Raw genomic sequence first — 23,011 nt, 5'->3', positions numbered from 1 at the left:
CAGGGGTAGTGGGAGAGGGAGAAGCAGGCTTCCCGCTGAGCAGGGAGCCTCATGCGGGGCTCGATCCCAGGACCCTGGGAGCAGGACCTGAGCCGAAGGCAGACGCTTAACGACTGAGCCACCCGGGCGCCCCTATAAATCTTTCTATTTTGTTTTGTTTTTTTTTAAGTAATTTCTATACCCAGTGTTGGGCTCGAACTCACGACCCTCAAGATCAAGGGTCACATGCTCTACTGACTGAACCAGCTAGGAGCCCCAAGGTTATTTGCATTTTTAGCCTTCCTCATACTTATTGTCAAATTGTCCTCCTCAAAAGTTATATGAGTTTTCACAACCATCACCAGTGGATAGAAGTTAAGGCATGAAGGGCCAGTTGGTCTCAGCACTACTTTTACACATTTCATTTACAAATTAATCTCCAAAAGGGTCTTCCCTTGTGACCCCTGTGCAGTCCACTTGAGCATTCATTGTGCATGCCCCACACCCTAGGACCATTAGTGCTTTTGTCATCACGTGAACAGCAATTGGCTCAAAACACTGCTCATTGTGATGATGATGTGGCCTGGTGATGTGGCCTCCTTAGTGTTCTAAAAGATTGTTTGGTATAACTGCTTCAGTTCAGGATTTTTCTCTGACCTTTCCTATCATGTTTAGAGTCAGAATTCAAATGCTGTACAGTTTAAGCTACAGTATGCCTGGCCTATAACGTGGTTCAAGGCATTTATATTTATGTCATTTTTGTCTGTTTATTATACTAACAAGGTGGAAAAAGCTATCCCAGTCCTCCCCAAAAGGTAAAATTCTGGGGTTTTTTGGTCTATTGCTAGAGTTTTAAAAATAGGTTAGATAAATTACAGTACATTTAGGAATAAGTGCACATTGAGGGTTTTATGAAGAACACATTTAAATCCAAACTTAATATAAAATTTAATTTCTTAAGAACTGCGGTGGGAGATAGTACAAAAATAGAGTATTAACTTTTTTCTTGAGACAGCATTTTAATTTATACAAATAAGAGGTATATTAGTCCTATTTAAATTATGTATTTTTTCAACAAAAAGGGATGAAATCTTTTCTCATGTCTGTTAACCTTTGAGTCAAAATGGTTTGACTAATCTCAATTGAAGCTTCTATTTACTGTGTTCTTTCCTCAATGACTTTTTTTTTTTTTAATTTGAAGTATGGCTTAAAGCAGTTGCCATTAATGAAAAAATTAAATGTTAAAAATGTGAAATGTTTTAGAGGACAATAATTATGTTTTTTATGTTTCTGTTGATATAAAGTCTAACACTAGGTAGGCAATCAGTTAATATCAAGAAAGTCACTTTAAATGGAATAATCTTACCCTAGAGAAGAGTGTACTCCCTTATAAAAAATTATTTTTACTCATTCTCTTGCTTTTTCTGTAGTCCGATATCACTTGGTAATTTGATTCTGACTTTACAGAAATGGAATATTCCACGAATATTTTCCAAAGTGAACAAGATGCTGTCTAAAATTGTCTTAATTTCAAGCTCTCCCTGACATTTTGGCTGAACAACTGAATACAGATACTTCTTTTGCCGTGTCTTCGTGTGAACATTGCCCGAGTGATAGCTTCCTATTTCTCTCATCTCATCATTCAGAAGCTATTTATCCATTTTTTTCCACTGCCTCCTTTAAGCCTCCTCCCTGCCCCCCCCAATCACTGAATGCCTGTTCAGCCCCCACACATTCAGGCGTATTTATTCCCGTAAAGATAGTGACACTTATGGTTTATTCTAAGACTAAATCTGTGTTGCCCAGTGACTAAGGACTTAAGCATGCACACTGCTTCTACGCTTACCCTCCTACCTAACTTGACTACTCAACTTTCTTTCCCTCAGAATTCTCTGTTTTGGCACAGTTCAGTTAACATACCCCTGCCAGGCCACTAATTGATTTCTGAAACCTGACATTTGTTTTTTGTTTTCTCCTATCTTCCCTAATGGTACAGCACTACTAAGCAGGAAGGAATGCAAAGAACTAGAAAGTTCAAAGTAATTGAGGATCTGTCCATTCACACTGTCTGGCATCATGCCAGTGTAGAACCTGGAACATTTGAAAAATATTTATCAAGTTTTAACCCTTTTTGTACGTCGGTGAATCAGGTTTGCAGCTGTAGCATGTGTGCTAACAGCAAGTAAGCCTGGTTGAACATGTTCTTTCTATGTTCAGAATCGCATGGCAAATGTCTCAGAAAAGGATTACTTTCCAATTTCCGTACTATTGTACAGTGCTAAGCTAGTTATTTTCTGTGAGATTGCAGAGCTGGGCATTTCAGAGAAACCATTACTTAAAAGTGGCAGCCCTGTTTTATGAATCCTTATGTCAGAAATGAAATTTAAATAAATGCTACTATATTTGAACAAAAAAAACCCGATTGAATTCCGCTTTTCTAACGTAAATGTATTGGGAGCCCAACCATAGCTAGGTTCATATCTTTATTCATTACAAAGAAATGGAAATGTGAAAAAAAAGAACAGGACTATACAAGTATTTTATTAAAAACTTATCCAACAGTTGGGTTTTATTTTGTTTAGCTATTCGGAAAGCATTTGTAAATGAAAGCATGTTAAAAAAAATGGTGTGAAATATAGAAACATTTCCAGTAAAATAACTGGATTTTATTGTAGTGAAAACAGGTTGAAATAACAGGCCACTGATGCTCTGATAAAACAAAGACAAAAGAAAAGGTCTAGATGGGCTGAGAGGCAAATTAAAATATAAATAGATATAAATTATATTAAACCTAAGTTAAAAAGAATATAAAACTTCTGTTAAGACTTTATATCACACTCAGGTTTGATCATGTTTTCAGCATTATAACTAAAAATCTGTCAAAGTTCAATTTTTTAAAAGGTAATTAAATCCCATACCAATTCTATAATCTGTTTTTAAGTTATTTAATTACATCCTTGGGTTCAATCTTAGAGAAAATCAGGACAGCTTTTTAAAAGGTGGCGGTGGATACTATGGAATTGCTTAGAAAAAAATTTGCAAAAACACTTATTAAAATACTACTTAGGTAACATGAAAGTAGTCGTCAACCATTCTCTGAAAGAAGTGATCACAGCTATAAAGATGAATCATTTATTAACAAAAAGGAAATGAAAAGGAGAAAAAAATTTTATAGCATAATTTTGTTTTCTAATAATAAATACCTCTAATATTTCATATGTATATTATTTTTTTAATCTACACACTGAAATGAGATCCATACTTTTAACAGGTCCACCTCTTTGAAGTGAATATTTTTCTAAGAGCTCGTTTTTTTTTTAAGCTGTTTTACTGTGAAGTGATGAGTAGGCTATTGTATATGTAAAATTGTCTAATAGTATAGTGTGCTGTCAACATATATACATATGTAGTAATATACCAGGCATTTTTATTGCAGTTTATTGTTCCGGCTTCTCAATAAGCCAGATAAAATCATATACAAGAACATTAAGGATTAGAGAAGTGGTTTCCTTAGGTGATTGCTGGCAAAACTTCACCTTCCCATTATAATGTAGTTAATGGATGGTCATATATTTGACTATTACTTTCCTACAAATTTGGATTCCCAGTTTTCAGAGCTGCTGCGCGTCTAGTGTTTGTGGCTTCTTTGATTGTCTTTTCGTAGGAAAAGGTGCCATAGTGTTAGGTAAATGTGCTACGTTGTCTGTTTTGTAAATATTAAACTCCATTTTTTTTGAACATACAATGCTAGCAAAAACAAGTCAAAGATGTAATCTCTATGTAAATACATTGGAACTAGTCAGTCGTTAGTGCTTAAATTAGATTCCATGCTTCGGCTACAATCAAAAGTGTAAATATTAAAACCTTCAAAATTCGTATGGCCCATCCCCCTCCTCTCCATACACGGATCCGAGGTAGAAATGTGTGTGAAAACTTCTAACCATTTAAATACCGTAGGGAAAAACAAGCTTTTATGCAAGGACTTCAAATAATTTTTGCCATTAAACCTTTTATTCAGGACATTCCGGATTTGCTTTGCTAAATGGACATGTTCACTGCTAAAGATACACAGACACAAGAGCTGTTTTTAAATTTGTTTATCACACCGCCCCTAGTTTTCCGCTAAAGAAAAGTACATTTTGTATATTTAAAAACATACACTCATGAAACAAGTCTCTAAAATCCTTGGCGCCCCCACCTAGCTGCCTTCTGGGTTTCAGCTTTTGAGTTTCAGGTCCTTGCACAACACCTAAGACGTGCAAAACTCTTTTTCTCCCTAATCCTGGCGAAGAACAGTCCGAAGAGATCTCCCTCCACGTCTCCACCCTAATTCCCTCTCTTCCTAGATTCCACCCGCTTCTCTCCTTTCCTCCGCCCCCGGCTCCCTCAGCCCAATCTGTCAGAGAAGTTGTGTACAAACTGCGCGGCCGCCCTGCGCGCGAAAGCTCGTGGCCCGAGAGGGCGGGTCAGCCTGGCGAAGGCGGGGCCTGGGAGAACTTCTCCCTTCTCATAGGCTGCTCCCTCCGGCCAGGCCGGCCTCAGGGCTTCGGGATTCGCCCTAGCGCTGCCAGTCAGGTTGGCGGGCCCCGCCCACCCGGAGTTGGGTAAAATAGAGGCGGGCGTCAAGTGTCAGTAGTCGCGGGGCAGGTACGCGCGCTCGCAGCTCGGTCGTGGAGAGCGGTGGTGGCGGGAGCGGGCTCCGGCGAGTGAGAGAGCGCGGTGGGGCGGGGCGGGGGAAAGTGGCCGCCCGGAGGACGTTGGCGTTTACGCGTGGCGGAGCGGAAGAGTTTTGCTTTTCGTGCGCGCCTTCGAAAACCGCGCCTGCTGTTGGCTGAGGGGGTCCGCCCGGAGCCTTCCCTTCTCCGCCCGCGGCCCCGCGCCGAGCTCGCCGGCCCGAATCAGCGTGGGCGAGGTGGGAAGCGCGCCCGACCCGCGTCCCGCGCCCGGAGCCGCCCCCTGAGTGCCAATGGCCACGCGGGTGCTGACAATGAGCGCCCGCCTGGGACCCGTGCCCCAGCCGCCGGCCCCGCAGGACGAGCCCGTGTTCGCGCAGCTCAAGCCCGTGCTGGGCGCCGCGAACCCGGCCCGCGACGCGGCGCTCTTCCCCGGCGAGGAGCTGAAGCACTCGCACCACCACCCGCAGGCGCAGCCCGCGCCCCCGCAGCCGCCGCAGCCGGCGCCGCCGCCCGCTGCGGGCCCGCGGCTGCCCCCTGAAGAGCTGGTCCAGGTAGGAAGAGCCGCTCCCCTCCCTCCGCCCCCCTCCCGGAGCTCGGGCGTGTCCCGCCGCTGCGACGCGCGGGCGACAGGGGCCGCTCCAGGCTGGGGCGTGCGTCGGGGCGCTCCCGGAGCCGGAGCTGGGTGGGCAGCCCCTCCCCGCCCTGCCCTTCTGGCCTGGGCACCCGCAATCCGCAGGGAGGGAGAAGGGAGGACCGGAAGAGGGGGGTCCCAGATGAATCTCCCCAGACGTGTCCGTCCGGGAAAGGTTAGAGGCAAGTGGCTGCTCACAACGCACCTTAAGTGTTTTCTTAGTTTGGGGGATGAGACCTCGTACTTCACGTCCAACCTTAAATTCCGCCTTTCACCTTACCCCCCACCCCACCCCACCCCCCGCAGTGCTCTGCCCTTGGAGGTTCCCCTACGTCGTCTCGGGTTCAGTGGAAACGCAAATCGGGGTGCCGGCGAGAGGCGCCTCGGGGTGCTAGTTTCATATCTCTTGGCTGAGCCTGCTTTAGACGTGATCTTGGAGCTGCCTTTGGGAAACGAGAGTTAGGAAAGCTAAGGTTGTATTGGAGCGTTTGTTTTTCCTTAAAAAGAAAGACCAAAAAAGACCGGGGGTGGTGTTTTCTTCATGTGCGCGTAAATTTCCTCCCGGAGCCGCGTTGAAAGCTGGCAGTTGGCTTTTACACTTGCCCGGCAGCCGAATTAGAGCAACCGCCTGTTTCTTTCGCCCACGCAGGGAGTCATATAGCCCAGAAAAAACTTCCCGGGACTTTTAGCCTGTCCCAAGGAAAAAAAAAATTGGAAACATACCCACATGCAAACAGCTGGAAGAGCTAAAATCAGAAACCACTAACCACCACGGGAGCGAAGTGCACGAAAGGGTTTAAGTTCGGTTTATTTCGAGACGCTTCATTTAATAGCCCCTTGGTATACTGCGTATTTGCTGCTCAGCTCCTAGTCCGGGTGGTCTGCGAGTTTCGTCGTGCTGTGAAAGGGCAGTGGCATTTGTCAGAGATGTGACTCACATGACGAGAGCGTTAATTTTTATTTTTAAATCGTGTCGATCTGGGAAACCCTATCTGCATCCACCCCGAATGATACGAGGTCCGATATGAAACGCTTTTGAAATGCAGTAGCAAAAAATGACTACTATTCACCAGTTTCGGTGCCACGGTTAATAGTTCCATGAGCCATTTGATTGGGGTGGGTTTTTCTTTTAAAATTTACTTTTCAGTGTTAAAAATTAAGTAAGTTTATGTTGTACTAGAATAGAAGATAGCTGTAAAAAGACTGAGGGAGACTAGTTACAAGCTGGATTATCTAAAAAAAAAAAAAAAAAAAAAATCACCACTTGAAAACGATTTGGTTATTTCAGGTTTGTCACTTTTCTGCTTAAGAGACACCAAGAGGATAAGGGATGATTGAGGTTTTTACAGAGTAAGGGGGAATGTAGCGTTGGCCCACTGAAGAGGACCTGATAAATGTTTTGCTGATGACTGTGCTAGGGATACAGCAGCCTCTCCCCACCCACGGACTCCTTAGCACCACTCTACCAAGGGAGTGATTTTCCCCTAGGTAATTAAAGATCTGTTTTAGATAGGGATATGAATAGGAACATTTCATTATCATATTAACCAATTACAGAATCTGCTGATTAAAATCAACATTTAGATCAAATGTCGAAAGTGAAGTTGTTTTGTTCTTTCAGTGGATACTATGTTTTGCTCAAGACGTTGTATTTAAGTGTCCAGTGACCTATAAATGAGAAAAGGCACTGAAATAGCCAAGGAATATGTTTTATATTAAATATTTCAACAATATCTGTCCAAGCAAACAAAACAAAACAGAACTTTGTGATATTTTTAAGGTTGGTTTGCTTAGGTTTTGTTTGTTTAAACATACCTATATTAATATAAATATGGCATAAACAGAAATGAGGTGGTTTGGCAGTATTACAATACTGTATTTAAGTTGCAAACTCGACCGTAATGGGGCAGAGAATCCTGCTTGTATGTGAGCTCTAAAAAAGTATATTATTGATTAGAAAGGAAACTATGTATTATTGATTAGAAAGGAATGTTTTCTGTGTGCTGCTGCTTTTTCTTGATTTGCCTCTTTCACTTTTTGTCAGGGGCTGATTGTGGGAGTGATTTTACCAAGTAACACATTATAGAGAGTTTCATAAGGCGTTTGGTAAACCAGTTATTACTTACACAATTGACAAACTTGATATGTTTAGAAGCGACACTTAGAAGGAGTTCGCCCTAGTACTTTTCACAGGTATTGTTGGGAATTTTTAGTAAGTTTGTCCTTACTCAGATGATGAAATGGGTGGATTATGCATGTTTGTATCTCTTCTTTTTTTAGACAAGATGTGAAATGGAGAAGTATCTGACACCTCAGCTTCCTCCAGTTTCCATAATTCCAGAGCATAAAAAGTATAGACGAGACAGTGCCTCAGTCGTAGACCAGTTCTTCACTGACAGTGAAGGGTTACCTTACAGTATCAACATGAACGTCTTCCTCCCTGACATCACTCACCTGAGAACTGGCCTCTACAAATCCCAGAGACCGTGCGTAACACACATCAAGACAGAACCTGTTACCATTTTCAGCCACCAGAGTGAAACGACTGCCCCTCCTCCGGCCCCGACCCAGGCCCTCCCTGAGTTCACCAGTATATTCAGCTCCCACCAGACCGCAGCTCCAGAGGTGAACAATATTTTCATCAAACAAGAACTTCCTACACCAGATCTTCATCTTTCTGTCCCTCCCCAGCAGGGCCACCTGTACCAGCTACTGAATACACCGGATCTAGATATGCCCAGTTCTACAAACCAGACAGCAGTAATGGACACCCTTAATGTTTCTATGTCAGCTGCCATGGCCGGCCTTAACACACACACCTCTGCCGTTCCGCAGACTGCAATGAAACAGTTCCAGGGCATGCCCCCTTGCACATACACAATACCAAGTCAGTTTCTGCCACAGCAGGCCACTTACTTTCCCCCGTCACCACCAAGCTCAGAGCCGGGAAGTCCAGATAGACAAGCAGAGATGCTCCAGAATTTGACCCCACCTCCATCCTATGCTGCTACAATTGCTTCTAAACTGGCAATTCACAATCCAAATTTACCTGCCACCCTGCCAGTTAATTCGCAAAGCATCCAACCTGTCAGATACAATAGAAGGAGTAACCCCGATTTGGAGAAACGTCGCATCCACTACTGCGATTACCCTGGTACGTGATTTAACCCGGTTGAAGTGTGTGTGTGTGTGTGTGTGTATGTATGCATGCCTTTTTAAATCTCGGGTTTTAAATTTACATAGGAAAGTAATACTTGACAATGAAAAAACCACCTACTTTGTTCTTTTCATATCTCAGTCTCTGTACTGTACCCTGGAATGTAACTTTGTCTATTGCTGGTTTTATGTATAAAAAAAAATGGCTAGAATATTCTGGAGAAAAGTTACTTTGGACTTCTTTATTTTTAATATTGAATAAAAATTAGAATTCTGAGTTACGCCAGAGTTACTTTGTTTAACGTCTAAATTGGGGTTTTTAATTCTAAATTAAGTGCCCTGAAAAAAGAGGGTAAGGTAGGGAGAATAAGGTGTGGTAATGAAGTGGGGATTGAGTAAGCTGCTCTCATGATGGTAGATTATTACAAGACTCTGTACAGAATAGAATTAAGGATAGTTCTGATAGCATATGAGCATATGCTCATTCTTGAAATGAGATGTGGCTCAAAATCTGAATTGATGATGGTGATGACTTTATCTACTGGCATAAGCTAGTTTATGATTAATACAGGGTATAATTTATTGACTATGGTACATGATACAGCATGATAACACCAAATGAAAAAACAAATGTAGTAGTACAGAAAATTGCAGTCATCTTGGATAATGGTTTAACACTGTCAGCTCTAGAGCCATTAAAAGTTTTTAAATCACTGAAGTATATGTTACTAGTATAAAGCACCTACTGTAATATAAACGCACATTTCCCATTTGTAGCTTGCTTGATTATCTGCTTTTTCTGCTAAAGTGGTAGATAAAGTAAATCACCTTATACCTTTAATAAGTTAACAGGGGAGCACTCTTTAAAACTGACGCTTCAAATATCTAGCATGAGAGATTTCTTCTTTAAAGCCAGATTTTAAACACTGAATCATCAAATGTAAAGATTTCAAAAGGATCTCCAAAATGACAAGCTGTTCTTCCTCTCCTTTATTTCAGGCTGCACAAAAGTTTATACAAAGTCTTCTCATTTAAAAGCTCACCTGAGGACTCATACTGGTATGTAATTTTCTTGTTAATTCTGTGAGTTGTGTAAATAGTGTAAGTGGTATTCATCCTTTTAAAGGCCAACACGTGTTTGATCTCTTCTTTCTTCTGTCAACCTTTATTTTTTTAATGGCCTACCTTTTAGCACTGGCTTGGCTCAAAATTCAGTTCAACGAAAAAGTCTGGTTCCAGGAAGGCTGATGTTCCCTTACCAAGGCCTTTCCCTGTCACCTCACGTAGAATGAATTACCCAAAAATGTAAACAACAATGTTTACTAATGTATTTTAAAACTTTAATGGCACTGGTATTCCTATCTTGAAGGAAAAAAAAATGTAACTCATTTTCTTTCTTCCATAACAAATAGTTGGCTTCTGTAAGGTATATTAAATGCTAAAACTTTTCCATTTAGCATGTAAAGCATAACTGCTTAATACATCATCTTTAATTTCACGTTTAACCTAAAATCTCTGTTCAGCATGTTTTCTGTGGCTGATGAAAGGTAGGGCCGAAATTGCAGACTATTAAAATCAGGCAAAGATGGGGTCCTGGTTTAAAAGTTACTCTATACCCTGTGCCAGCCCAGATTTGAGGTATTTAAGACTTTATCTTTATTCCAGTTTATATTTAGTCCTTGTTTAGAATGTGCCTTTACATGGAGTCACTTTAATTTTATATTTATCTTGTCAACTCTATACATCCACTTTTGAATGCTTTTTTTAATTTTAAAACTGTATATTAGAAACCATTTTAGGACAAAACTACATGGCATGCATTATAAAAAGCTTCCAAAAAGACCCAAAATATTTTCAAATATATATAGATGGTTACAATCTGTGATTTTCTTAAAAGGCCAGCCCTAAAGGAAAGAACTTATATGAAATGATTGTGTGGTTTTTTTCTCTCAGTAAATTCAGCCTTACCTAAAGTTCAAAGAATAAGTTTGCTAATAAAAGCAATGACCTAGCAAAATGTTTTATTCCATCATTGCTATGGAAACCAAAGTATTCAACGGTTCCTTTGAATGGGTTGTTGGATTAGTGTGAGGACTTGAATCTCCCCAGGCTAGATGTTACTATGGAAATTGAGTTTTGATAAATGAAGTAGTTATCTCTAACTGCTGCATTAAAAAGTAAAAGCCTTTGAACAAAGGTCAGTGCTGAGATAGAACACTAGGAGGAATATGGCTGCAGACATTTTGTATGCTTGTAAGAAAGTATTACTTGATATCTCAGTGATAAACACTACTTATTAAAATCTAAATAGCATTGGCGTCAATGGTAGATTCCAGGACTTTCTGAGAAATTGCTTTTAAAGAAAAGACAGCTCAAGTATTTATCAATGAAATGAATGGGTTGTTTTGGCCTGAAGTTTTTAAGATATAGACAAAGTGATTTATATGAAAGGCAAGATCCTACATAAGCAGCTCAAAGTAGAAATTATATTTATAGTTAAACAACCATTAAGTATATAATAAACTCAGTCTAAAGTAAATGATGGCCATGAAAACATTCCATATAGAAATAGTAAAATAGCCATTTATAGAATAAATATTCTCTGAGGGAGGGAAACATTGAAAATGGCTTTTTACCTGAATTTTGACTAATGGGAATAGAAATAAACTTGAAACATTTGAATGATTGTTTTTTCTTCTTTGAAAGTCCTTGAAATAGGAGATAGGAAGGAGGGAACATGTTTTTCATGAGGTTAAAGTCTCCTAATAAAAAGAGTGCAATTGCATATCACACTGTAATCAACTGCTTATTGCAGGGATGTAGTCAGAGCATATCTGAATGGCCTTGCAACCCCTGTCAGGGGTTAGTGCTCTGAATGCTTATAGCTGGGATTCTGGAACTTGACCTGCTGGCAAAGAAATTTAATAGCGGGTTGTCTTAACAATGATCGTACTAATAAAATCAAACTAAAAAGAAGACCCAGGCCTAGTTTGGGTTCCATGCATCAACTTTTTCACCTGATCATAAATGTGTGGCCATCGACATCTAATGAATGAGACCATGTAATCCAGTTTAATAAAGTTTTGTTTGATAGTCTCTCAAATGCCTTGGGGAGGGTTTGTAGCTGACTTGTTCATCTGGCTAAACCCGTTCTTGGGTAATCATAGAGCATTGAGGTTGTTTTCTCCTCATTTCTAGTTTCTAGACAATGTCTTTTAAAATTACCTGGGCTCTCTCATTGCATCCTCCCCTGCTTGTTTTTTAATGAATGTATCTGAAGCCAGAAAATCCTTGTTTTTGTTTTTCCTCTTTTTCCCTTTAAGGCCCAGGTATTTCTAAATAACTTCTCTTATTTAATAGCTGTTTCGTTTGTTTTCTATACATGTTCCCTACTGTGCCCTCCATCCCGCCCCCACCCTACACAATTTATTAGGAGATTTTTTTTTAAAAATCTATATGGGATAGATCTTGTATTTGATACAAAAATTACTTTTTAAGTGATTGCCATCTTGCAGGCAGAATGTGAAAAGCCACCCTAGCATTTCCATGGAATATAATTGTAATTGCTTTAAAATGTCAAGTTACCTTATGTTTTAAAAATGATTTAAGCAATTAAAACTACATCTGAATTCTATTTAATTGCTTATTCTGGATTTTTAGACAGTAAGTACTTCTTGACTTGCAAATTGAACGTAAAGGAACGGTCTTTCCAAAACAAGATCTTTTTCAAAAAATTCGGGATGAAAGTAGAAGATACCAGTTTCTTGAACCAGAAGTCCCATAGCATTCTTCTAAGCATTTTTCTAAGTTCATACACTCGATTTCTTTATTCATAAAAGAATATACAAGTAGTACAAAGTTCTGTCTTTGTATGGTCACACAAAATACCTGAAATGTACTTTTCCTGTATTTTAGGAAATGGTTATATTTAACTTACAAACATGTCTATATACATGATACATATTTATAGGTCTCTAGAGGTACCCCTTATATGGGCGTGTGGGTGTTTGTGTTATTTGTAATGTGTGTGTATATACATATCATGCCTCTGGTTAGAAATCATTATGCAGTGTCAACTGGTATATTGTACTTTTAAAAAAAGCATGTAAATGCAAACATTCTACTGAAATTTGTGTATGCCTTTTGATGTATATAAGGGACTATACCCATTGCCATCATGTAAAAGTTGCTCCTGAGCACCTTTAAGGAAAAGATTCACTGGCCCTTAAAAATCAACATGTGATTGTTAAACTGATTCATAATCTAGTAGAATAATCTGCAACCAGCAGGATAGTTGTTTCTGCTCATACACTTTGCTGTCTTTAATTTCTTATTGAAGATTTAAAGTAATTCTAAACACGGGCTTGAGGCCAAAAGTAAAATACAGTAGGAAAAAAGATTAAGGCTGTATATACAAAGAAAAATTTGCAAGAAATTGAAAATTTTTCTTACTACTGCTACTGGTTTCTTGGTGTGCCTATGAAATACTGCTTTTACTTTGAGTTTGGAAATTCCTTTGAAGATGGTATTTATGGTTTAATAAAAAGTACTTTCCAAAGAAAAAGTTCTGAAAACTAGTGAACTCAGTACAGGTGTTTAAAATCTTAGTGGTTTTAGTCACATGTGTGAGATATGTACTTAACCCTAAAGAATACCCAAAAGTGGTTGGGAAATTAGGGTGTGGAAACATTTTTAGATCATTTATCAGTCTTAGCTACCTGGAACAGGGCAGAAAATGAGCAATTGTACAGAGAAGGTCTTTGAGCAGCACACATACTTGGCTCAAGTATCCCTTAGACCGAGACCGTATGCACAGGCCGTTACGTGGGCACTAAATCGCAGAACGACTTGCCAAGGGTTGACAAGGAAAGGACAATTGGAAACACCCCCACAAAAGAAAATGGAAACCTACAATAACATAGGAACACAAAATGGATTCAGGGAGGCACTATACTGTTAGTGCTGCATTTTACAGTGAGCTGTTTGCGATGCTTTGTTTAATTAAGAAAAAACTCCACAGTAAGTTTTGGAAAGATTTTTAGGCCAAGCCTAGTTTTAAGGGGGTAAATTCCCATATTCTGTCTTAATTGCTTATGTTAGAACACTTCATTTCCTAATGACATTTATATTAAGCTGTTACTATGTGTACTTTAAAATGTATAATCTCTGCTCGAGATGATTTTAGTTTCAGTTTAGGTACTAAACACCTTATGTATGATTTTCTTATCTAGTTCTTTGTTCTACTCTTAATCTACTTAATGGTATTAGGTATAGATTTGCACCTAAAAGTATTGACAGTGTTGACAATCGAGATTTTCATTCATGGTACTTTGCCACTAAAAGAAACATTCAAAATGTTCAGAACACGAGTTATTCCTTTTTTTGTGGAATTGTGGAAGGGAGGGAAAGTCTTCAAACAATTTCAGTTCCTTGGAAAATTATTTACAGCAAAAATCAGCATAAGTCTCTTTTCCTCTCTAGATAGGTAGGTAAATAGATGGCCTTAGTGGAGATCATACAGTTTGGATCTAGAGGTCAGTACATTGCTGGGTAACTTGGTAAGCTGTGTTACTGGTAGAGGTGGAAAAGTTGTGCAGGATGACATTACTTAGTATCCAGTGTATTTTTTGAGTCTGTATTTGAAAACATGCAGGAAAAAGTATCACATTTAGCTTATACTATATATACTATACAGATAATTAACTAGTTATTTTTATTTGCAGCTTTGAAATTTATTCTCTATATTGACAATTTCAAGCTTATGTAAGAAAAGTAGTGGCTTAAGAGACTTGCTCGTTCAGACCCCTGGAAAGGTATTTATGAGCTTGAAAGCTTAGAAACAATTTCTTTTTAATGACTCACTGGGAAAATTAAACTTTGCTTCTAGGACTTTCATCTGAAAAACATTTACATAGGAAATTGATTAAACATTGCTTTGAGACGATAAAGCTTATCGAAGGTTAAGAAGTATAATTTGATTAAGCAAACATTTTGACTGATCTTGTGGAGAATCCAGAGAATCTTTTTCTTCCCTTCTGTTTTTTTTCTCCCAAGTGGGAGAAGGTAGTTCATAAGCAGATTAAATGGAATTGCTGAAGCTCAGATATAAATAATCAGCTGTGAAGGTAGACTGTAATGTGCCTTTTTTTGATGTAATAATCACCCAAGATTTTTACTTTGGCAGGTATTTTTAGTTCTATAAAATGTAGTAGCTGTTTGCTTGATGACTTACATTGTTTTCTGGTGGAAGATTAGAAACAAAGTGATGTCCTACTTCAGTAGAAGTATCTCTGTAGCAGTGTTCCTGTTCTGTCGACCTGTATTATTTATATTCAGGGATCTTTAACTCTGATTAGGGGGAGTTACTGTTTTAGAAGTGCACCTTAGGTAACTTCCAGTAAAAAATAGGCAGCAGAATATTTCTTTTGACTCCTTTATAAATGCAAACCTTTTAAGAGTTGGGAGAAATCTTGTCAAGGTAACCACAGTAAGTGCAAGTTAGAGGAAAGATTATCTAGTAGTCATTCAGTGCTAGAAAAGTTAAAACACAGAATTTCTCTATTTTGGTTAAAAAAGGAAAGGTAAAATCTTTGACCAGTTTAAAAAAAAAAATCAGTTTAGGTTCTTATTACAATAAAGTGAATCCTAGTGTCCTCTTTTTGTCACGAGACTCAAGAATTGGTATTTCATTAACACCATTAATGAGCGAGGAAGTGACAGAAACTTAGGAGCCTAGAGATTCACTCAGGGAGGAGACAGGGAGGAGACTGCAAATGTAACCCCCGACTGCGTGTCCCCACCTGTCCTCCTTTGGATTTATCAGGTCACTGTTCTGTGGCCCCATAAGTCCCTTTGGTGTTTGAAACCAGCAGTAGGAGCTTCGGAACTCCTTGGTTTTCATCAATTCTAGTCCAATTCTGTAAGGGAAAACTTGTTTACATAGAGTTTGTTTATCCTTGTACAACTTTATATGATGGATAGGATAATAAATGGGTTCCTTGCTAAGTGGATTCTGAGCATGTCCTAAAAGCATGGTTCTCACCTGAACACATATTTAGTGAGATTATGCTCAGTGGTCCTAGGCAGGTGGGGGGAAAAAGAGACAAATCTGGTAACTCCAGCAGATGCTCTCCTGTCTCTTATCCCTTCCCTTCTTTTCATTAATGAAAATATCAGAATTAGTCAGACTTGGGCCAAACATCCAAAGATGCATTATGAGAAATGTGGCATTGCAGCTGGAATAGAAGATAGTCTCTGTCCTTGAGGAACTTCCAAAGCTAGTTAAGGAGGCAAAACACAGCTGTTTGAACCCTCTTACAGCAAAGTATGTCCAAGTGCAAACCAGTCATTCAAAACAAATATAAGTGGTGCTGGGGATACAGAGAAATAGAATAATCTCTCCTGGACTGTTTCTGGAAGTGTTAAGGTGAATCGAATTTCAAAGAAAGGGATAAGCCTATGAACTGACCACAAATTGGCAGGGAGAAAGAAGGAATTTCTTAATTTTAATATACCCTTTTAATCAATCAGTTTCTTGAAAGACGGTACTAATATTAGTTGCATTTTGCAAATACAAATAAATACTGTCTTTGAAATAAACTGCCTACCCTTCTGTTCCAAGTATAGGAGATGTGCTTTAATAAGATGACTTTAATAAAAAGATTTTTTAAATGGAAAATTTACTGGCATAGATATATAAAAATAAGGAGCCCAAATCATCCTACCTTAACTTTTTTAAGATATTTAAACTTTAATCTTGTGATTGTTTCCCTTTTTTTTGACCTTTTATTATAATATATAGAGACTGTTTCAGACTAAATTCCCTAAGTCTCTACTGATGGAAAAAAGTCTATCATTAAATTACATAAAAACATTTTCCTTCTGAAATAAGAGCTGATTTGAGCTGTGAGGACTTAAATTCTAAGAAATACCAACTATTGAAATAATTTATTCCACTTTAATTGTTTGCATTGTTTTGTTTTTTCAGAATGGGAAATGGATTTTAAGTTCTTTGAGGCTAGTGACTTTTTTTTTTAAAGGAGAAAATTAAGTCTTAGTTGTTTTTCAAGTCATTCAGTGCAGATTACACTCTCGTTTACTAAACATTGGTTTTAATTCATGTTGGTTTTTAGTCTGTATTAGATATAATTGAATTACCTTTTAGTTAACAGGCAGGAGATCAAATGTACAAATTTGCTGTAATAAACTTTTAGAAAGTTACCTAAAACAGCTATTCTGAGAAATATTTCCATCTATGATAGTTTTCTTTTGTTAGAAGAATCTATGTGGAACATTCTAGGGAAAGGCCTTGGTATGAGTCTATTGAATATGTTCAGCAGAGCAGAGAAACCTCCCATTCTGTTGTGGTAGGTTCAGAAGTCATTTTTTACCTGTTTATCAGAGGAAAAAAAAATTTTCAGATTTTCAAATACGTTGTAAACATGTTCTCCTAACCTCCTGAAATTCATTTAGCCTGGGGTAAAGGGAAACAATCATTAGGGGACATTTGGGGATTGTTAGAACATGTTTTCAGGACCCTACGGGGCCTGGATCCACTGAAGGCCGGCTCAGGCATGCCCTCTGCTTCCCACTGTCTGCAGTTTAAGGCCTGCTCTGAGTCCATTAAGCTATTCCATAACTGACCTTCTCAAGTGGCTTTAGAATCTTTAAATTTGAACAATATGTGTTCCTTAAATCGTTCATATAGAGTGAATGAGTGTTTGCTAATGGAGGACGTAAGTAGGACACTAAGGAAAAGTGGCAGGCCCAGATTCTTAATCTGGAGCTCATTGCTTCACTTCTAACTCATGGAGTTACTGTGAGGATTAAGTGAAATAATGAGAAGTACCTGGTTCTGGAGTTGGTACTCAACGAATGTTCGTGCCTGCTCCCTCCTCTTACTGGTAATGCTTTTGCTTCACGTTTTTATGAAATACTTTAATTGGCTTTATCAGTACTGATAGTGTGTATGTTTAACTTGAACAATTTTTAAAAAGATAAGGGATTCCTAGCAGAATACTCCTAGTTAATTTTAAAGTAGAATAAGAAAATACATACTTTTTTTGAGATAAAGTTGAAGCTTGTTTTCCATGCTGTTCAAACTTGTCACTTTTTTTCTTTTAGCCTTTGGAAAGTTTCACATTAACAGCATGAGAACTTAAAAATACAGTTGATGTTGAAAGAGCTTAACTAAATATTTTAAATTGGTGGTATTGGAAAGAGATTCTGTAAAAATCCAATTAAACTTTTGAAAGCTCTGTCCTGTTGAAATAACTTAAAGGAAGTCAGTTTGGTTTCCCAGAAGTACTGTGCATAGTGTTTCTGGCTTAGGAAGAAAGGCTCAAATCTACTATTTGGCCAGAAATTGGGTACCAGCTTCCTCTATGATGTTTTACTTGAGCGGTGTTGACACTTGAACAAATCCCATAGAAACTGCTCCAAGTGGGGAATAGTTGTCCTTGCTTTTATAGTAAAGACTTGGCCCCATAACTTAACGTCCCAGACACTGCTAGTATTCTTGGCTGAATAATCTATAGATGTGCATAAATTGAGAGCAAAACCCCAAATGTTTTAGGAACTTTAATGGCTACTGTTTTTCAACCAATCAGTAAAGTAAACTTTTATAAAAAATACGGTGCAGTTTATTGCTTCATAGCCAATAAAAATAGTGAACAAAAAGAGTCTAGTGTCCCTTGTTTCTTAAATAAACTCTGAAAATTCAGTTCTCTTGCTATTTAATTATTAAATGCAAAAGACTAGAATGATTTCTTTTATAATTGGAGCACTGTAGGAATTTTTTTCCTTGCCTCAGACATCAGAAATAACTTTCTCTTTCCATTAATTGACAGTGAAGTATTTAACCAACATGTTTGTTTTTGCGATTTATTTTTCATGAGGAACAAAAACAAATGCTTGGGCAAAAAGTTAATTTTTTCTCTTTGATTTACATTTACAAGATTGAGAGCTAGATTTACTCCTAGTATTAAATATATGTGAATATAAATTGAGAGAAAAGGTTTATGTTACTTAAAATACTTGTGTTAGCTTAAATTCTTAGAATTCATAATGAGAAGAAAATTGAAACAATATATTTTTAAAATGGAAATTTATAAAAAAAAGAATTTCTGTCTTGGTTCAGAGCCAGAGGAGAGGAGAGAGGAAAGGAGGTTTGGGGATGCATACCATAAAAGTTGAAAGAAAAATCTCCTAGGAGATAATAGGTACAAATTTCAAAGAGCCATTCTGGCCCTTCTATGGGATTTTGTTTAAGAGTAAGAGTAGTTATCAGGACAGCAAAAATTAACTACAAGCTATAGAAATCTCAGTTGATGTGGACAGTGGACAGTGTGTTTTAAAATTTGGACTTAGTTGAGTAATATTACAACTTCCTGAATATGATGCTGCTAAATCAGACAGAAAGGTGGTTGGGTTTCATTTTGGTACTAAGTAGAGTGTTCAAAGTGACTTGGAGGCTCTTCTCTTTCACAAGAAAACACGTTTTAAGGAATTGAGGAGTTTGACAATTCAGAGTTTTAAAAGGTATCCATATAAAACTGAGCAGTAAGCCAACAGTAGTACTTTAATAAGCAAATTTATCTCACAAACTTTCAAACTAACAAATTCATAGAAAATTCTAACATAATGAAGCATAAATATAGGAACTTACTAGTTAATGCTCAGTGAAACATCCTCAGGTTTTGGAATTTATTTAGGGGAATACCTGATCTCAGTTAAATAGGGCTAGGGCTAATTAAGGAGTTAAGACTGCATTATCAATATTATGTGGATTTGAAAGATTAGCAACTAGCAAACTTCAGACAACATTAAGAATAATACAAATTGCAGTGGGATTGTGGCCTAAATGTCAATTTATTCTAAAGTGAAAAGGCACTGTGAAAGAATAGGGAGATTGAATGATTAGAGACTTAAGGTATAATGCGTGTAAGCTCCATAAAGCCCCGCATTTTTGTTTTGTTGACCATTGCGGTGTCACGAGCACTCAGGACAGTGCCTGGCAGGAGTACTACGGTTGTTTCATGATTCTTCACTAAAGTTAGTGGTATCAGACTTTCTGATCTGGTTGAGGAATTTATTAAATACCAAATGCATAAAGCTTCAACACCAACTTTAATATTTTTCTAGCTTTGTTTTGCTTTAATCTCACTGAAAAATGGGAAGATGTGAATGTGTGTGTGCTAGAGTGAATTTCGAAGAGTGAGTGCCCCTTAATCCCTTTTGGAGGCCCTGTGTTCAAACGAGCTAACTCGTTTATGTGAAGGGTAGTCTGGCTAATCTAGAAAACAGGACCGGTTTGATCATGGTACATTCAGTTGGGCGCATTGGTGATGTGAGCAGGTTTTCCCTCCCTCGGCCGTCTGACAGCCATTAGTCCTGTACTGGTTTAATTTGGGTTCGTTGGTGTTGAAGTTGTATTCCCACCGCAGTGATAGAGCCCCCAGAGCTCATCTAGTCATTTCCTGGGTTCACATGTTCGGGAACAGTACATAGAAATACGCACCCATTCATCTTGCACATTCGAAATCGCCATTTTCCCGCTCTTGAGAAGGACTCCAGATATTTTCTGCTTTCTGTAATTAAGTCGAATACTACCTATGAAACAGTGACTCTTCACTCGATTCTTTGAGGAAATGTAGGTCCTAATGGAATTTATGAACCAACCTTCTCTTGGACCATGATTTTTTTTTTAAGACAGGCAGTGTCTGCGACATTTGTCTTGCAAGCAGGCCCCCTCACCTCCTCTTGGTCCGTTGTCACAGGTGAGAAGCCGTACAAGTGCACCTGGGAGGGCTGTGACTGGAGGTTCGCGCGCTCGGACGAGCTGACCCGCCACTACCGGAAGCACACCGGGGCCAAGCCATTCCAGTGCGGGGTGTGCAACCGCAGCTTCTCCCGCTCCGACCACCTGGCCCTGCACATGAAGAGGCACCAGAACTGAGAGCCCCGCCGCGGCCTGCCGTGCCTATGCAATTCACACTGACCACCTGCAGTTCCTTCGGCAATGGCAAAGTTTTCAACTACAAACTTAACCTATATATATAAAAAAAAACAAAAAACAAAAAACTGGAAATGTATATTTTGTATATTTGAGAAAACAGGGAATACATTGTATGAATACCAAAGTGTTTGGTCCTTTTGAGAATCTGGAATGCTTGCTGTAATGTATATGGCTTTACTCAAGCAGATTTCATCTCCTGACAGGCAGCCACATCTCAGTGTGGGTAGGGGGGTGGGGGTGCAGGGTGTGTTTGCAGTGTTTCTACCTAAGCACCATCATTTAACGTGACAGTGTTTAGTAAACAAGTCAGTTGGCAGGCACAGGAAGAAGGCTGGATTGTATGTCAAGATTTTACTTGACATGGAGTAGGTTTTTTTTTTTTTTTTCAATATTAGATAATTCCTTAGAGGTGCGCAGTGTACCTGGCAATTCACAAATAGCCATTGAACAAATGTGTTTTTTTGTTTGTTTTTATATGAGTTGCCTATATTTGCTATTCAAAATTTTGTAAATACGCAGATCAGCTTTATAGGTTTATTACAAGTTTTCTAAGATTCTTTCGGGGGAAAATCATAAATAATTCTGTTTGAAAATAACCGTGAATACATTTACAGTTAGAATTTGTGGTAAAATACCTCTTTAAACCTCACCAAATTCATTTCTTTAGGAGGAAGAAATCATCATTCAAATGAAACTTAAAAAGCAGATTCCATGCACTGATTAAAATAGGATTGTTTTAAATATGAAAGACGTTTTATATGAATTGTGAACTCAAGAGCTTAAAGATACCATACATAAAAGTTAAACCGCTAACAATAAGCTAAACAGTATCATTTTAAAAAAGGACAACTTGAGCTCTCACGTGGCAGTGTTGAATTTATGATGCAGTTTTCAGATACCGAAATGTTTGCTCGTGCAGTACTGTTGGTTGAACGACAATTTATATGGATTTTGCATGTAATATACAGTGAGACACAGTAATTTTACCTAAATTACAGTGCAGTTTAGTTAATCATTGTTAATACTGACTCAGTGTCTGCCTTTAATTATAAATGACATGTTGAAAGCATAAGGAAGCAAGCGCTACGTATATGCAATGTAATAGTAATGTGACGCCGATGCTGTTAACCAAAGGGCAGAATAAATAAGCAAAATGCCAAAAGGGGTCTTAATTGAAAATGAAAATTTAAGTTTGTTTTTAAAATATTGTTTATCTTTATTTATTTTGTGGTAATATAGTAAGTTTTTTTAGAAAATTTTCATAACTTGATAAATTATAGTTTTGTTTGTTAGAAAAGTTGCTCTTAAAATGTGTAAATAGATGACAAACGGTGTAAATATTTTGTAAGGCTTCAAAATGTTTATACGTGGAAACATGCCTACATACAAAGCATAAATTGGTTGCTGTTTTGCTTCTTTTCCCCTCTTATTTTTGTATTGTGGTCATTTCCTATGCAAATAATGGAGCAAACAGCTGTATAGTTGTAGAATTTTTTGAGAGAATGAGATGTTTATATATTAACGACAATTTTTTTTGGAAAATAAAAAGTGCCTAAAAGATTCATGTTTTGCCTTCCTTCTTCACCCACAATAGCAAAAACAGAAAAATTCCATTCCCCAAACTATTTAAAAGGGTCTGTCTTATCAGGGCAGTTAATAAAAAAACAATTCCCACATTGAACCAAAGCTACCTTTGTTTAAAACAAAAAAAGGGGTTTTAAGAAACACGATTACAAGTATAAAGGGAGATACACACACATAATTCATGAATGTTGATTTTTTTTTTTTTTTTTCCTGGTCACTACACAGACACACATTGCATTAACCTTTTCAAGACCGTAGAGGTAACTTGCATATGCTAGTTTTTTTTTAATTTTATTTTTTATTTGTTTGAGAGAGAGAGAAGGAGCAAGGGGAGGGGCAGAGGGAGATAGAGAAGCAGACTTGCCGGCTGAGCAGGAAGCCCAGACCTGAGCAGAAGGCAGAATGCAGACGCTCAACTGACTGAGCCACCCAGGTCCCTGCATATGCTAGTTTTATTGTCTGAGGTAAATAAAACGAATTGGGCTTTCAACCAAGGAAAAAAAATCACAAAGTTTAATGCAGTAGCAACAAGCACACCTAGGGGTTGGTTTTTAATACCATTTTCCAGTAAAAAGGATGGGGCTCCTTAGAGAAATGGCTGATTCTAGGACTGGGTTAAGAAGTGGACAAAATAAGCCTGGAGCATTTGACAGCACCAGGAAGTAAGGAAGTCATTCAAATCCCACAATGATGGCAGGTATGTCAAGGCAATAAAAAGGAATGAAGGGCGCCTGAGTGGCTCAGTCGTTAAGCGTCTGCCTTCGGCTCAGGTCTTGATCCCAGGGTCCTGGGATCGAGTCCCACATTGGGCTCCCTGCTCGGCAGGAAGCCTGCTTCTCCCTCTCCCACTCCCCCTGCTTGTGTTCCCTCTCTCGCTGTGTCTCTCTCTGTCTGTCAAATAAATAAAATCTTAAAAAATAAAAAAAAAATAAAAATTAAAAAAAGTAGGAATGAATTACAACCCAGAGT

General features: G+C 38.4%; 1 protein-coding gene across 1 annotated transcript; it reads left to right on the top strand.

Annotated features, from left to right (window-relative positions):
- The first annotated feature begins 4,627 nt into the window (after nucleotides 1-4,627).
- Nucleotides 4,628-22,036, top strand: KLF5 (Kruppel like factor 5). The gene is made up of 4 exons (XM_032402869.1): nucleotides 4,628-5,206; nucleotides 7,567-8,440; nucleotides 9,442-9,501; nucleotides 20,220-22,036. Exons 1-4 carry the CDS (start codon nucleotides 4,946-4,948, stop codon nucleotides 20,396-20,398), a joined length of 1,374 nt encoding a protein of 457 aa, XP_032258760.1. The 5' UTR covers nucleotides 4,628-4,945; the 3' UTR covers nucleotides 20,399-22,036.
- Nucleotides 22,037-23,011: the final 975 nt, after the last annotated feature.

This window comes from Phoca vitulina, unplaced genomic scaffold (assembly GCF_004348235.1).
Source record: "Phoca vitulina isolate PV1807 unplaced genomic scaffold, GSC_HSeal_1.0 scaffold5, whole genome shotgun sequence".
Classification (NCBI taxonomy): domain Eukaryota; kingdom Metazoa; phylum Chordata; class Mammalia; order Carnivora; family Phocidae; genus Phoca; species Phoca vitulina.
The sequence above is the reverse complement of the archived record's forward strand: the minus strand, read 5'-3'. Positions and strand labels throughout refer to the sequence as shown.